General features: G+C 36.9%; 1 protein-coding gene across 1 annotated transcript in view; it reads left to right on the forward strand.

The window, feature by feature from the left end:
* LOC111609786 (adhesion G-protein coupled receptor D2-like) overlaps positions 1-17,587 on the forward strand; it is an 80,769-nt gene that overhangs the window by 40,807 nt on the left and 22,375 nt on the right. Inside the window, exons 22-23 of the mRNA XM_023340250.1 lie at positions 5,355-5,408; positions 8,187-8,331. Of these exons, the coding sequence (XP_023196018.1) occupies positions 5,355-5,408; positions 8,187-8,331 (199 nt within the window). The remainder of the gene's footprint in view (positions 1-5,354; positions 5,409-8,186; positions 8,332-17,587) is intronic.

Here is a 17,587-nt window from a genome sequence, read left to right on the forward strand (position 1 = left end):
ATTTCATTGCTGAAATTCAACACAACCAAAGATGGTTTACATTAAAAAACAAAAAAGATGATCACTTCACTTCAATTACATCAATACAAACAGCAAATATGGTTTATTGTCGCCTTTTAATTTGAAAATAAAACATTTTAAGAAAAAAAAGTACAGCTCGTTCATATTTGCTCTATCACAAAAGCATGTACATTAAAAAAGGTAAAAAAAAGTAAATATTTATGTTTATTTTTAGATTTACCTGTAAATCGCTATAATAACATCTTTTATTTAAATCTTTTTTTTTGGACCAGGGAAGAAAAAGACAAGAAGATTCATATGCACAAATATCTTTGTACTGTACAGTCCAAGGACTGATAGTACAAGGACCCAGACCCAGAGGACCCAGACATTTTTCCTAATCTTAACCATTCCAAGTACATTCGCAACCCAAGCCTTTACCAAAGCTTTATTCACATCATAACTCAAACCTAAAGTAGAGCTCGGTAGAATTTAAAAAAGTGAAGATCAGAAAAATGTCCTCACTTTCCACAAATTACCTCTCTTTGTTGGTAAAAATTGTTATAATGGGAATATATACCAATACCCCAACCCTCCACACACAAACAACAGGCATAGAAAGAAGCGCAACTGGAAGATGCACAATTTTATCAAGTCTGGGTTTGGTGGACCCGAACATCCAGAGTGCAATGTAAATGTATTGGGGGCGGTGCATGGTGGGTGGTCGTCAATTTTCTTTTCCTGAATTATGTTTTTCACAGAAAGTGACCCGAGGCCAATGAGTCTCAGTTTGAAAAAAATGATCTCCTCTATATGTTTTACTATGATAAAAAGAGAAAATGTTTTCTACAGACTCGAATAGGAAGGGTTCAAACACTTGTATGCAGGATTTCAAATGATGTAAGTTATCATCAAAGTATAGTGTAGTTTTTGAAAAATAAAGGTGCTAACACATCATGTAAAGAAGCAGAGTGCATTTAAATTTTCATGCAATACAATGAAAGTATGTCTAACAAGCACTTTTCTTGTCTGTGGCCTAAATGAAGCCCAGTTGACGAGTCTTCAGTTCTGATGAATCCAAAGGTCATTTGTCTTTTTGTTGTTTCAGATGAGGCATTTACAAGGTAAATGGGCAAAATTACATGACCTCCCACTTTTCAGTTTTTATCTAACTTCATCAGTACCTCTGTCCATCTGAACATCCAAGATTACATTGGTCTCACACAACATTTCAATTTCCTGTCTTTAGTTTGTATTTTCTCTTTCTTGCTTGTATTCATGTCTTCTTCAGAGCATGAAAAGGTGTCCCTGAGTCATAGCCAATCTATTGACAATACAGATGCTGGGAAGGTTGACCTTTTACATTGTAAAATAAATTAACATGCATTCCTTCTTGAGTAGCCTTTTTAATGTGCAGAAATAATTTGCAGTCTCTAAAGTTGTCTTTGACCTTGAGGTTTTCATGGTACTTGAACAGCTTATGTTCCAATTTAAAAAAGGAACCTCCTTTTCTGTTAAAAAGACTCACAGAAACCTCTTTGAATTACAGATCTGTAAATATTACTTCTTCCAAACCTCCATCACCTTTAGAAGAAACATATTTTGTTTGGACTCACCCTGTTTGTCTCATGTTTTGTATGTTAGTCAGATTTTTACAATCTAACATCCATCTTGTTTACAAAATTCTGTAGCAGATATTCAGAAACAATTTCTGTCAGTATTCAAAATATTTCTTGCTTCTTTACTTCCAGTAAGATGATGAGCCAAGGATGTACAGTATTTATCTTTTGCTTTTATTTAACTGTGAGTACCAGAGAAGGGTCCTATGTTAACATTTCTACCTTTGGAGCCCAGAGACGGGTCGACTGACCTGAAGGATTTTAGCTATATTTGGTTATTTTAGCTATGACCAGTTTTGCATGATTTTCCACTCCTCCTTTCTGGCCTGACGGTCAATGGCCACGTTTACAATTGAAAAATGGATGCTAATTTGAGCCATCAGAATCGTCAGTTTGGACTCAGGTCTTTTGACCCTCTTTCGGGACTTCAGGGGAGAGGTCGAAACCCTGGTACTCCCAGTGTTAAGCTAATAGTTTTTAGAAGTGGGCAGGATCTCCTTTTTCAGTTAAATTCTTGGACACATGAAGTCTTTCAATTACATCATTTGCTGAAACCCCTTTACAATGGATTGAGACCACACTACTAAGTCAAAAATCAGCCGTAGGATGGACAGTGTTTGAAAGGTCTTCTTGAGTCCTTCAAGAATGGAGTTGATCCTATATTATGCATGGTAGCAGCAGAAGTTGCTTTGGCTTCAACCAAAGGATCTCAACATGGAGCTTAAGCCAAAATCAATTGATACTCTGCTATAGTCTAGGCCATTTGCACATAAAAATTGGTGCATTATGTGCTCCCTACTTGAGTAGTGGTTATAGCTTGGGAATGGCAGCATACCTCCAGATGGCAGTGCTCTGTATAGAAAACTGAATCTTTCATGTTACTGAAAAGCCAATGACAGTGTTGATGTGGCTTCTTCCTTCCCATGAGGGGTAAAATGTCATATACATATACATGTATGTGGAGTCCTTCCACATACATGTGTAATAGAAATGTTCACAGATTAAAAGGTCAAAGTTAACACATTAGCATACAGTACATGATATGTGATAAGGAGCATGGTCATGAAACCACAAGGGAAACGCCTATTTCACTGAAATTAAGAAGTAATTCCCCTCAAACTGACAACTATTTTTTTCAGTCTGAATGTAAAATAAGAAACCAGTATTAGACAATCCTCGATTGGTTGATGGGTGTCCTTGTCAACAAAAGTCCCAGTGAATGGATAAGACTGTCTATCGGCACTCTTGTTCATTCCAAGCTTGTCTCCAGCTATCTGTGTTAAAATGAAAATAAAAAGACGACTATAGATATGCTGACAAGTATCCAGAAAAGATTGAGATCACTCAATTTTTAACTTTATTTTTAAATATTTTCCTTTTAAAACTAATTAATGAGGAAATATGACTTTGATATGCAAAAGTTGGTGGTGAATTAACTCGTACCTTAAAGTCAGATTGTGGATTAACAAGCCTGGTTTTTCAGCTAAACAATAAACTGTGGTATGAAGCATAAACTGCATCTGCTGCTATTATACTCAAAATGCAATGCTTAATTGCTAATTACCTGACGATAGCTTCCTATTATTCATTGCAATTAGCTTTTCCTTGGTGGTCACCTTGTAATCCCACGCTTTGATGACCCTTTATTTCCATCAACTCCAAGGATTTCAGCAGGTGTTGTTGGGTGCACTGCTTTTATATGGAAATTGTGTTCCATCCATTTACATGCTTTGCATCAGTTCTAAACCTTGAGTCTACTCAAACCCCCTTAAACACATTACAATAATCTAAAACAATGCCCTTCCCCTCATTGTCAAATGATTAATTAAGTTGTGTCACGTAATTGTCTCAGCTGGCTGTTTTTGATATCAGTGAAATCCCGAAGTTGTAATTTCCCATTTAAATAATGTTATACAGTGTTGTTTTACTCGCATGTATACTGTGTTGAAGACCTTGTTATGATGTTGTCAGAAATAATAACACTGTTCACTTCTGATTCTGCTCTTCCTTCTATTTATAGAAGGTTCAGCAGTGGTTTGTATGCAAAACGTCCATTGTATACTCAAGCTGTCTCTGGAGCATGTGTGTGATTGGTGCGGTGTCATAACTTATAATGCTTGGTGACTTAATGATGCCATAAGCCATGATGCATATTCACTAATGTTGTGGGCTGGGCTGGGACAGGCTGTAGAGATGAGTGCCCAGGCGCTACAAATTTCCAGTTTGTACTGATGGTGTGCATGAAAATGACACAGGCACCCACACAGGCATGCAGAACTCATAATTACCTTAAAGGTTTTTATGGAAGTCTTCTGTTCAGGTAGTAGTTACACTATATCTGGTTGGGATATGTGATCTGCTAGAGTCGTTGCCTTATATGTGATCTGCTGCTATGCTTTTGCCATAACTATGAGCATAGGGTATAGAGATGTCAAATACTTCGTGTTACTGAAAACTCTTGCTAACAATCGTAAGAAAGACAGCAACAATAAAACAAGTTCCTAAAGTGAGACAAAGACAAACTCAGATGGGCTACAACACATGATATAAAATACCAAAGTTCCTTCTCAAAAACTAATTCAACCTGTGAAAAACTCAGGACCAAACCTGACTCAAAAGTATTTAGCAGCAAAAACACATTTACTCACTATTTTTTGACCTTATAAGACATTGACATAATTGCTGAGGAAGTTATTACTTTTTTGTTTTGTAGACGTTGAATAGATTTTCGAGTTTTGACTTACATGGTGGTACGACGACACTCATTACTCATTTCAGTCATTGTATTTAAAGTTTAGGTCATTGTTTGGGAATATTTAATCTTTTTCTAAATGTAGTCGCAAATGAATGTCAAGCCACAACTATGCCAGTTGTGGAATTATATTGTTTTGATTGTTTGATTTATTTATTTTTTTGCTGTTTTGTCCATGTTGATGACCAGCAACTTATATGTGTTTATTCTTTGGATCATGTCTGATGTCTTTGTTTGTTTTTACTTAACATGCTCCTAAATGCATCAAAGAAGGAAACTGACAAAATTTCTTTCTTCACATTACTGATAATCACTTAATCGGTTGCAATTGTTAAGTAGCACCATGCTTCTATTTATCTTTTCAATACCTGTGGAAATAGTTTTGGTAAAATTAACCTTTTCCACGTGGTCTAAATTTTCACAAAAAGTTTTCCCAATAAAATTATGCTATAGTTTATTATTTGAGGATTGATCATTTTCTCTGTATACATGTGTGTTTGTGTATATGTGCTATATATTTGTAAGATCAGTGACACTCTTTTGTAATGTTATATGTGTGTAAAATAAAGGTGTGCAAGTACACAGTTTCATCTCGAGTGTAAAAATGCAATCTGTTCTGCTAGGGCAGTCCCTTCTCCTCCAATAGCTCCATTTGTTGGCCCCTCCGCTCCATGTTGACAGATGATAGCTTGAAGTCGTCTCCTTAGTGTGCCAGCTCTATGTGTCACTTTCAAGTCCCATTAGCACTAGGACACACTGAACACCCTCACATGCACATCTACACCATGCCAGCTCCTCCATGATATTGTCTACAGATTAACTCTAAAAATATGCTATTATTCTTTTACTCTTTAGTATTCTTCCCTCTCTTATGTACTAGACTATGCCCACAGGAAAATTCAATTTAGGTTTTATTTATTAAGACATGGTTAATGGAGTTTAGATAAATAGTTACTACTTTTGTTTAATTCTCTTTCTTCCAGGTATGGAGTACTGTCAACAGGATCAAGGAGAGAAGAAAAGCACTTAATTTGTCTGTAAGTCATTCTAAGTTTTCAGTTGACGAAGTGTTCATGCAGGTCCATGTGCTTTTATGAATTCTGTTGATTATTTGTGTAACTAACTGTATTTTACTTCTCTTGGGAGAAAAAAAAAGCAACTCATTCAGTGCCAATGAAAGCCAGCTTCAAAGCAGCTTCTAATAACCTTTTACTGGTCGACAGTCTATGTTAGATGCCCTTATACATCAAACATAGACCCTCTATAATAGCCCCCACACCCTTTCAGCCCTTCCTCCCTCTCCCAATTGCATCACCTTCATCCCAGCAATGTCAGGTTCTGCAGTGGGTTACAAGTTTCTAATCCTGGACAAGCCGTCCCCAGACATTAAAGTGTCAGAGCAGTATTTATACCTGCTTGGACTCTGCTGTTTAGCTGAAACTGTGGGATATTGCTAGTGTGTGTTTGTGTGTCTGTAGGCCTGTGCAAGAAGAAAGATTGTTGCCAACACAGCACCTTTTAAAAGTCTGACACATGCAAAGACACAACTCCTGCACTTAAAGGTGCAATTATGAACCTTAGCCCTTTACAAACACCCACTCATCACTCTAACCTCTTCTGCCAATGGTGTGTTGTGTGTATCCTCCATCTCATGTGCGCACACACAGACACAATGCTTCTGGTCATGGTGTTGTGTCACACTTAATCTCCAGAAATACTTTGTCCTGCTCCTCCCTCTGCACTCTGACCCTCACATATGTGCTTTAACCTTTCTCTTGAAGCCATTTATGAGCAGGAGATTGAAAACTGACCATGCTGTTACACCTTCCCTTTGACTCTTCTTTGCCAAAAAATGGCCAAAGTAAAGATGGGAGGAAATAAACAAATAGATAAGCTAAAATGTGCATGTGTATATGTCAGTGTGGAGGGGGGTTTGCCACCAGGTGCAGTCTGATATATGTGCGTCTCCTGTTATCAGTGAGGGACCCCCATCTAGAGTCAATTTTACTGCGTCCTCTCCCCTCCCGTGGTGGCAATTTTCCAATCTTGCCAGGTTCCGCTACCAGAATGCATTTTTTTAAGCCATCACTGCTGCCTGATAGTTTTTAGCTAATGCTGTTTTGTGCTATAAATCCTGCTCGAAATACTGTATCCCCCTGTCCTGTGGTTAGATAGGAGACATTTGGCTCTAGATGACCGCACATGCCCCTATATATCCTCTTGTTGTAAAACATAGGATTGGGTATTGTGCCTTTGAGGTGAGGCGCAAAGAGGATTTTTGATGCTGTTACAGCATATGGGGTCATTTGGAGACATATTGCTCTTGTCACAGATAAAGGGGTTTATATGGTTTATTATATGCCTGTGAAGATTTTATCCAATGGGATAATTCACATCAATAGCATTTTGAGGACTTAAATTTAGAAAAGCTGTATGGAACTCTTAGTCTCCCTTTTATTTCTTAAACATTAACAATGAGTGTAGTCTAGATAAAGTCACTCTACCTTTGCGTAAAGGATACGATAAGATGATCAGTTTCCATTGGGATTTACTTGGAAAAGGTGAAACCGATGTGTCAGTCATTTTTTACTATTTTGAAAATATACAAAGTTGCAGTCATTTAAATGAAGGATCAATTTCTTAACTTACAAATGTGTTATTTCACTGCAATGAGACATGCGTAACCTTGACAATATCTTAAATAAATTCCATCAAACACAATCAGGAAATCTCCCCTCTTAAATCCCACACTACCGTCAACCTCTTTTGACCTCTTCCTTATTGTTGTTCTATATTCTGCTGTACAACTCATGCTCCATTTTTTTAACCCCTATGGTGTATGGTTATATATGTACTCACACATACATGGCCACTTTTAGCAGTGTCACCAGCCCATTTGATACCACATACCTCTTGACCTACCCTGACCTCCTTCTTCCACACACACACAGCCGGATTGCTTTGTGAAATAAAACTGTCAGTTGCCAAGTCCAAATAAAAAACGCCCTCCATCCCCCTTCCCACTACTTCACACCCATGACATCCTTGAAATATAGATATAAATGAGAAAGGGATTAGTTTTTTTTTTTTTAAATCTTCTCTCAAGTTTTGATACACCAGTTGGAATCAATCAGGTAAATGTTTTTATGGGTAGATAGTTGAAACTGGGTACACATTGTTGTGGGACTCATGTAATCAAAGTTAATATTGTGGTTTGGCATTTTGGTTAGAAAAGGTTTATTGCAACTTGTATCTGTACATTTATCTGTATTCTTTTGATTGCATTTTTGACATACAATAGGACACAACTGAATAGCACACCCTGAAAATTTCCCATTTAATGAAAGCACGTCAGAATATCTGAACCTGTGTAGCACCTAACTCTATGTTGGAGGTTTTGCGTGGGTGTGTGTGTGTGTGTGAATGAAGATCTTTTGGGTGGGCGTGGACAAGGCAACGCTTGTGCAAAACAAGACACTTTCCAATTCCAACTTAGACAAAAACTGCTCCTGTTACATGTTGTAACAATTTAAAAAATAAAAGAAAACATGACAAACAATTGTATTTAAGATTATTTTTAATGTCAGTGACTATGAAGAAAAAAATACCTACCTAATAACACAAACAAAGGTACTGTATTGAATTTTGTATGTTAACTTGGGCCTGTTTTTTATAGTAAGAAAAACACAAACAGACATTTAAAAATTAATAGTGGTCGAGCAAATCACAATGTTCATAATCCTTGTTTAGATAACTTATCATCAGCTAAGGAATCTGATCAAATGAGATTGCTTAACTTTGTGTTTTTTTTGTAGAACTGTGCCAGCTCCCGACCATCCAGTTCTTTGACCACTTCCCGTCCTGTAAGTTATCCGCTTGGATCAACCCCTAGCCAGGAGGAAGAGACCTACCCGTGCAACAGCACATCCTGCAATAGGATGGAGGAAGAGAAGAGCAAAGGTGAGTATTTTATTTCAACAGTTTTTAGGACTTTTGCCACCATTTTAACAAGCAAAAGTAAAAAACATTATGAACATGTGATTTAAAATATTACAATTATTAACGTGTGTGATTAGAAACATTAGATGCACACATTAGACCACAGTTTGGCGAACAACCTGGTCTATGCAGAATCCTGTTTTCTAGAATAAATGTCAATGTTTTAAAACTGTGTTGATCTTTGAACTTTGTGTAAATAATTTTCAACTTTGCTGAAGAAGTTTGGCTAGAAAAGATTAGGCTGAATGGCAAACTCAGTAGTCAAGGAAACTTGATTGCTGTGGGTCAGTGGCCATGCAATTTGCTGTATCTCCTTAGACACAAAAAGCTTTTTATCAACTGGAATATCTGAACATGACCTTTTTTTTGTAAAGTGCCTTGAGATGATTATATCATGTATTGGTGCTTTCTGATAAATTCCATTTGAAACTGAATTTTAAGGCTGTAAATTGGACAACTATACTTTTGTCTAAGTGTTAAATTATGGAGAAACCTTTTCAGATGAATAACACCATACTGAGTGCTTTATTTTATTAAACCAAAAATACAAAAACAGTGCATAAATAAAAACAAATACTATATGATTTAATCATGTACACTCCACTGTAGTGTACAGGTCTTTGTTTGACCTCATCCAATTTTCAAATAATTTTTTTGTGTATTGCCCCCCCAACAATACACTAAAAAAGAGCTGGTACAAGTTTTTGAGCATTCTCTTTTTCTCTTCATAGAACTTGTCACAGCATTTCAAATGGTTTTACATCTGCGTTTGTTTGAGATTATCATCCCAATGGGTGACTTAAATTTCAACCAACCTTCTTCTGTTGCAACAATGTCCTCAGATTGACTCTTCATAGAATAATTTTAGTTTTTTTAGTCACTATGAGAAGTAGTAATAGACTTACAGCCACATCCTTTTCAATTTCTTCGAATTAGCAGAACTGCCTCCAGAATGTGTTGCAGGTTAAGGGTGTTGGCTGATTTTGGATAGCAACAGTATAAAGTTATGCCCCATGTCTGTTCCTTCACTGGTATTTCATCCAGACTTCATAGCAAGGCATTCTGGAATAGAAAATAGCGGCTGGCTTGTTGAGTGAAATCAGACATCAGAAGTACCCTATTCAACTTTAACACTAACCAGACTTCCTGGCTCTGGTTCAGCTCTCTGACCCATGCTGCGCTTGCCAGTGATGAACCCTGTTTCACTGTGGGAAAGATTGAGGGTACCAGTTTCAAAGAGGGCCAAAAAAGAGGGAGAGGTCGAGTCCTGCTTTCATTTTGTAACTTAAAACTAGTAACTTGGGGTTTGAGCTGATGAGGCAGATTCAGAATTACATAATTTCTCTTTTTCTTGTTTCCTCTTTAAACTAAAAGCAGAAATACAAAGGATTTTAGTCTGCATTTTATTAAGACACTCCTTTTCATTTTCGTACTATGCTGTCATCTCGGTTTTTAAAGACAATCAGAAATTATAATTAATATCCCAAATCAAAATTTTAAGACAGGTTGTGGTGATACCTCATTTAGGAATGATATTATGACCACTTTCCAATAGTAGGACATACAAAGGGTGTGTGGGGTGCTGCCCTTTCAGTTATGGAGGGAGAAAAACATCTGAAAATTACATAATTGATGCAAAAATAATCATCATATATGTATCAACTTATTAAAAAATGTGTTATAAGTGTCAGTTTTTCCTAACAGTGTGTGCCTAACTGCAATTGGAAACATTTACACATTTCCAAATCAGGTTTGCCAAGATTTACTTTGTAACCAGCTGTCACTGCCACTGCATTCAGCAAAATGAGCAGAAACAATGCAGCTTAAAACACATTGTGTGTAATGAGTTGCTATGAAGATTATGTTTCAAATTCAATAAACTTTTTCAATAATATTCAAATGTATGTTGCCACATTTATGTGGATATATTTTCAAAATGTTTTACCAACATTTATTGCACCATCTGATGGTGGAAAACTGCAACTAAATATCAATTTGCAGAGTGGCTCTTTAAATCTGTGGAAACTATGTTGGTAATAGTTTATGACTTGTATAATAAAATTCACATTTGTAAAGTGCATGGGCTAAGTGTTGTCGGCCCTTATTGCTCCTCCGAATACCTCTCAGTCTGATTTACAACATTTCCTTTGCGAGTGATTTGCATGCTCCACCACATTATTACTCTCTTTCACTCACTCACAGCAAAGTTATTAAATCAGTCCCTATGGCACATTTACATGCTGAATCATCAGCGCAACCAGACACATCCAACTGAGCAGCAAACATAATGTTTCTGATAGAACACAAATGGAGAAATAATCACTTGTCAGATGATATTATGTAGTCCATTTGCTGCTCCTCCGGTTTGCCTCTACCTCGCCGCTGCAACATGCAAATGTAATCGGCTTTATGTGATTAAGTGCTGGGACTGTAGAAGTGCTCACTCAGTGCCATGCAGTTATATTATGCAGAAGACAAATTTGCACAGTCAGTACCCTGCGACTAATCATCATGTCATGTCAAATCCTTTCTAAGCACTCTGGTGTATTTTTAACTGCACAAGTTAGTGTAGTTGTCGGCTTTTGTAATATATCTTTTACGTAATAGCTGTATTGTTCTGAAGAGGCAAGAGTTTTATTATGCTTTTACACTTTTTTCCAATTCAGATTAATTAAATATGATATTCACCAAATGACCCACGAAAGGAAATGATTATGGTTAAAATAATTAAATATTTTTTTTACGTTCTAATAAGTTTCAACTAAGGGTGATTTTTTTATTTTCAAAATATCATCTTTTGCCAAACATTTATTTCATAATATTTACAGTGCAAACCAGATAGTTAACATACTGTAAAAAATAAAATAAGACAAACCCTTTTTTTCTTGACCACAAGGAAAATCAATACAAAAATACAGGAAAGTTTGCAAGCATCATCTTACAATCCCAACTGTAAAAAGTAGGCAGCCTGTAGTTATATTGACGTTTTTCTGCATTAGGGACTTGCACACTTAAAAGCAAAAAAGACATGAGGAAAGGACATTATGTGCAAGTGTTAAAGTAATGTCTGGAAGCATCAGCCAGGAAGTTAAAGCTTGGGCAAACAAGAGTCTTTCAAAAGCACAGTGAATATATAAACATTCTGCCAGATTAAGATAAAAGGGCTAACAATGTACAACAAGGTCAATGTTTTGGAGTGACACTCATAAAGTCCTGTCCTATATCCCATGGAAAATTTGTGGGCAGAGTTAAACATTATGAGGGATAGACTTTAGATTTTATTGTCCCAAAGAGTGCATTCTTTTCCACAGACCAGCTCCTGTACTCCCATCATCAAGTAGGCAACCAACAACCAGGTAGACAATAACATACAGTAAAGGACAAAATATAGCACCATCACATAAGATAAAATATAAAACGATTTCCTCAACAGATTTTGATTTCCCAAAATGTGCTTTTCATAAGTCTGTGAGCACCACAGTGTTTGACCCACACCATACAGTTTCAAAGGGAATGCTACTAGGTACTAAGACAGAGACTGTAAACTCCTGAATTTAAAGAAAGGAAAAAAGTTTGTCCTTTAATGTAGTGAAGACAAATATCTGGTTTCAACTGGATGTGGCTTGCACAGAAGATTCTTCTCTTATTTTTCTGTGTACTCAAATTGGATGCCAAAGTTTTTCACAGCAGATGATGGGTTATATTCAGGGTGTGTGTTGGTGGGAATTATAACCAAACGTAGCACATGTTTGCTGTGAGTACAGGAGAAGGACAAGTGCATAAAGAGGAGTGGGAGGTGAAGTATGGGGGATTTTGGACTGAAAGCGATGTGTGGGTGTTTGTCTGTGCAAATGAGTGTTGCATTTCTGATGAGAAGGATCCCAAAGAATGACAGAGTTGAAGGTAGCAAGCCCTTTTGAGCTGAAATAACATGCGAGGCCATTTGTGTAGCCTCATGTCATTTTTTACTTTGTTTGGTTTCCTTTCATGTTCACCTTATTCTAAATCCACAGGTCAAAGAGTATCCCTCTCTTGTCTCTTGTGCTTGGAAATGTGCTTGAATGGACTATGGTCTATATTCATAATTAACTTAAAAATATACACATATTGCATTTATAGATATCATAACTTTAAGATATTGTCTGGTCTTAGCTGACATCTTGACATACTCTTTGATAGAGATACATGCCATCTCTGGGTCAACTCAAAGCTTGTACTTGTTTTTGAACCCATAAATGAACCATTTTATCCCGTTGTACTCTTCTATTGCATTACAATTTTTTTAAATCTGAAAAACCGAGATAAATGGATTAATGAATTTTGGGTGAAGAATAAATTAATTAAATAAAGAATGGTCATTTTAATTATATATTATTTAAGATTTTAGAAAATTTATTTAAGTCGTCAATTGTTAAAGCATGTACCACCACAAGTTTTGTAAATCCCACAGCCTAGTACTTGTACTTATACTGGAGAAATGAAATTACCAAATTTGCAAATGCATGAAACTATCGTTATTGTGTATACATTGATATTTTTGACAATTGTTTTGCTTTCTCACATATTTCCGGGGTGTTTCTAATTAAGGAAGCATGATGTACAGTTTCATGTTGTCCACTAAGTATTTGTTAGAAAACGTTTGTTTAAAGCTAACCAAACCCTCTTTGTAGGAAGCGAATTCCAGTTTGATTCTGACATTTGACACCTTTCACCTTCTTCCATTCCACACGTGTTCCTTAGCATTTCCTGCAATTTGGGGCCTTGTAGATAGAAAACAGTTTGGTGGTCTATCAAATGCATCTTCTGCAAATTATACACAGATCTCTGCTCACATCACACTAGGGTTGATGCCAACTTATTTTCCTCTCACACACTACAGGTTGTCATCCATATTTAGCTTATTTCACTGACATGAAACAGGATCCCAGTCGAAAAACTTTTCTTGTGGAAAGACATGCTCAATGTGATTTCATCTTAATACTTGCTATCAGATCACCTACTGCTTTTGCAAATGTGCCGTAGTTGGTCATGCACTTTGGGGGCTATAGGTGGACTGCTGCAAAATCAGAACATAACTGCAGATATTTAACAATAAGATTTATTTTTAATGTACACATATTTTTTTCAAAACAGGAGGACATTAAAGTGATGCACATAGGCATTAAATGTCTTGATATCTTAAAATATATCCTTTCTTCTTTCCTTCTTTTCTTGTAGGTTTTCAGTTCATTTCCTAAAAGTTGTTATTACAGGTATTAGTTCAATCTCATAGGTCCAAATTTAAGCCTTTTTTAATCATTCATTGAGCTTCATAAGGTTTGCATTGCTTCCTAATGGCCTTTTTGATCCAGGAAAAATTTGATAAATTCTGTGTTAAATCACAATTCCCTCATTCTTTCTGAAGAATGTCTTTATCTAACAGGATCGTACCTTAACCCCTGACAATTCCTTTCAAAATTATTCCACAAATACATTGAGCAGTAAGAACACACTTTTCTGAAATCACTTTTTTTTTATAAGATCTGATGCTTTCTAGGCATCAGTTAACATAATTTTCAAATAACCTTGTGGCAGCTTGAAGAAACTCAACTTTATAGTTGTATTAAAACTATTCTGCTAAGAAAATTGGGACAAAATTCCACCATAAATATAAACTGATTCAGTTATTGCAAACATCCGAAATTGGATTTTAACATGTGTTTGACAATCTGAAACAAGTGTGACAGTCTTCTTCTTCTCCCTATCAACTACTGTTGGCGTGTTGTTGTTTTTTTAAATGAAAAGAAAACCTGACTGTTTTCCCTAGTTAAAATACTTTTTCACACTCCACAGGTATCTCAGCACTACCACAGTTAAAAAAAAAAGTAGAGGAATTTGATCCTCTGGGAACTGACATCATCCTGATAATTACTCTAGCAGAGCCATAGACACTAGAAGTGAGGCATGCACATGTTTGTGTCTGTATGACAGAGAGGTATTTGGCATCTAAGAAGCAGCTTGTGTTTAATGTCTCACTGATGCAAACTGATGTGTACTAATTCCACATCTGCTCTAACCAAACAGGGTTTGAGAGTTCAGCCAAGTCCCAAAAAAATCACTTCCTTACAATTTATCCTCCTATTCTCTCGTATTCCTTTTTCCTCTGTACATGAATTAAACTTAATTCCCCCCAGCATCCTTTTTACATTTTGAAATGATGGACAACTAAATACATATGACTTTGGGTTTGTGTGTGTGTGGAATGAGATTTGGCTCAGCTATCTGGGGGACGTGCGGCCCTGAAATAGGCTCTTGTCATGTGGGCTGAAGCTTTGAAGAACCTGATTGTAGCCTCACAGTGTAAATAGCCAAACAAACAAGTGGTGGGTGAAATGTGCTATCAGTTTGCCATATATTTACATTCCCCTACCACTCACAGCTTGGTTTCTGTCAATCTCAATATTACATCTGATTTGTTCATTTCTTATTTACTTTATACCTTTTTTGATAGTTCTTCCTCCCATTCTTTGTTTTACCCACCCAATCAAATCATGTCACAGAACTGGTGAATAATACTCATAGTATTTGTTGTTCCAAGACTAAATTTGGAAAAGGAACTTGTGGCAAGAATTGCGATTTTGATTTACATGTCTACTGTATCGTTGTTTACTGTAAAATGTCTTGAATCAATTCTTAGATCATTTGAAACACTTAAACAGCTACATTCCCTGCACTTGCATTGTGGCTTGGTATTTTATATTTATCACCCCAATATAACCCATCCAGAGTTGAAAAATTGAGTCCATTTGGTGCCTTTAAACGTAGCTGTTTATGCATATTTGTCCAACTGCTACAAGTTGCGCTAGGCTTTACACATTTGTTTTCCACAGCTGTTCTGCATAAAACACCACACTATCATGCACAAGTGAAAGTCTGGTGAGGGGAATCTATTCATAATTCAGAGAAACAACAAGGCGCAGTCCATGCTGTTGTCAGTAATAACAAATTGAGGAGGAAAACAGTTGAATTTGTATCTGCTTATGGAGGTTGACTACATTATATATACTGCAGGAGCTGCTGAGTGGAGGGTAATAGGATATATGATGGATGGCCAAGCCACATGGGCTCCCATCTCTCTGGGTTATTCATCTGTTTATCTGCTTATTTATTTATTCTTTCACCCAGAAAGACCCTCACAAACTCAAGATTTGCCTAAGTTGCATAATAGTAAAAGGGGAAAAAAAAGATGAGCATTGGGCAGTATGGAAATGGGTCCAAACACTTCGAGGTCTGGACGTTGTCTGCTGTGCATGTGTCAGGTGTACTAATGTCTGTGCTGGTTCTGGTTGTTTAAGTGATTTGCAGCTTCTTAAGTTTTGATAAATCCTATTTCAGTTTGAGAACAAAGAAAAGAAAGTTTCCCAATGTGAGGTTTCTGTGAAACCACATTAACTCTGTATGCATGCAATTTGCAAAGTGAACTAAGAACAACGGTTGTTTAAAAAAGGGGGTTGTACACCTCCTCTTTAAAAACTATTTTTTCATAGTTTTATATCATGTTATAATATTCCCTCATGAAACACATATCTAGACTGTTTGATTTTTTTTCTTGCCTGTTTGAGAAATTATTAACTTTCTGTTACCTTTATTACTATAGTTTTTAGTCTTTGATAATGCTTTTCATGGCTTCAGTTTCAATCTAAATGTTTTGAACCAGTTCTAATATCTTTTTTTGTACCCCCCCCCCCCCCCACACACACACACACACACACACACATAAAGAGATTTTTTTTTTCAGGAGAAGTCAGCCAAAAAAAAGAAAATCACATCTGCCTAGACCCCTGTGACATGAGTTAACGGCCAGCACATGTAATCTTCAGATAACTGCCTTTCATGTTTAACCCTGTCAGTGCTCCACTATCAACGGTGTCATTCAAGGACCTGCATGTGCCCTGGGATAGGTCACCTCCCCTGGGCCACCCGGTCTCACATCCCCTCTCCCTCAGCCCACTCTGTGTCCCCCATCTCCTTAACAGACGGTACATTTCTTTTTGTAAATGAATGAATGTGCAGTATTTGGTTAATAAAATCCATCCATCCATCCATTTTCTTACACCCTTGTCCCTAGTGGGGTCGGGAGGTGCTGGTTCATATCTCCAGCTAACGTTCCGGGTGAGAGGCGGGGTACACCCTGGACAGGTCGCCAGTCTGTCACAGGGAACGGTTAATGAAATACATTTATTTAAATATCCCTTAGAATCTGTTGTCCATTTGAATAAGCAAATTTCATTTTATTTAACAATCATGACAGAAAAACCACAACCAGCACCTCCAACCCCCTTGCAAGAACATTTTTCCATCATCCACATCTCAACAGTCCATGGCAATGACATACCCACAGCTTACGACAGAAAAAGTGGGGAAAAGGGAGAGAGGAAGGCGGTAAGGGGAGGCGGTGTGGTTAGGCTGTAGATCAGGGCTGGGAGGATGGCGGCACGACCAGGAGGTGACAGGGGAATAACATCCCTTTCTCCTCAATCGACAGGGACCATAACTCCTGCCTCTCCAGGGACAGATTGAGAAAGGCAATAGCCCTAGGGGCTGTGAAGCACGGATGCTTAGGAGAATTGAAAGTTAAAAGAAAAATGCAGTTTGCTGAGCCACTGCCACTGATTGAGCCAGAGGTGTTGTTCGTGGCCACTGGATATTTTTTTTTCTTTCTCGTTTTATGTAATTTAAAAAAGGAGTCCAAACGGAATACTGTCCAAGTTGATGATCAAACAGTAAATCTCCATGGGTTATTGGAGAACATTGTCCCCCAGAGTTTCCTAGCGATACTAGTGAATGTGTTGTTAGTATTTTTAACCAGAGAGATTGGAAGAAACTAGAAAAAATGTCTGTGTGGCATGCAGAGCAGGACCACTAAACTTAAGCTTGGTTTTAAGTGCTGAAGCTTTTTGCACATCACAGACTATTTTGGATATTACTATTTCAGAGATTATGGATTGGCTGCTCTACTCTCTGCATGTTATTCCATGCTTTTATTTTAGTTTTATTTGATTTTCTATATACCATGACATCCTATGATTTTATTTAGATTTATAGATTACTTGCTAAAGCATATAATTATTGCTATGTATTAGAGTTTTTCTTTAATTCATTGACTGTTATCAAATTTTCTATCACCAGTTTTGTTCCTTCTCATGTAAGTGAAAACTTGAGTGACCATGAATTCCTT

The sequence above is a fragment of the Xiphophorus maculatus genome, chromosome 9 (assembly GCF_002775205.1).
Source record: "Xiphophorus maculatus strain JP 163 A chromosome 9, X_maculatus-5.0-male, whole genome shotgun sequence".
NCBI lineage: Eukaryota > Metazoa > Chordata > Actinopteri > Cyprinodontiformes > Poeciliidae > Xiphophorus > Xiphophorus maculatus.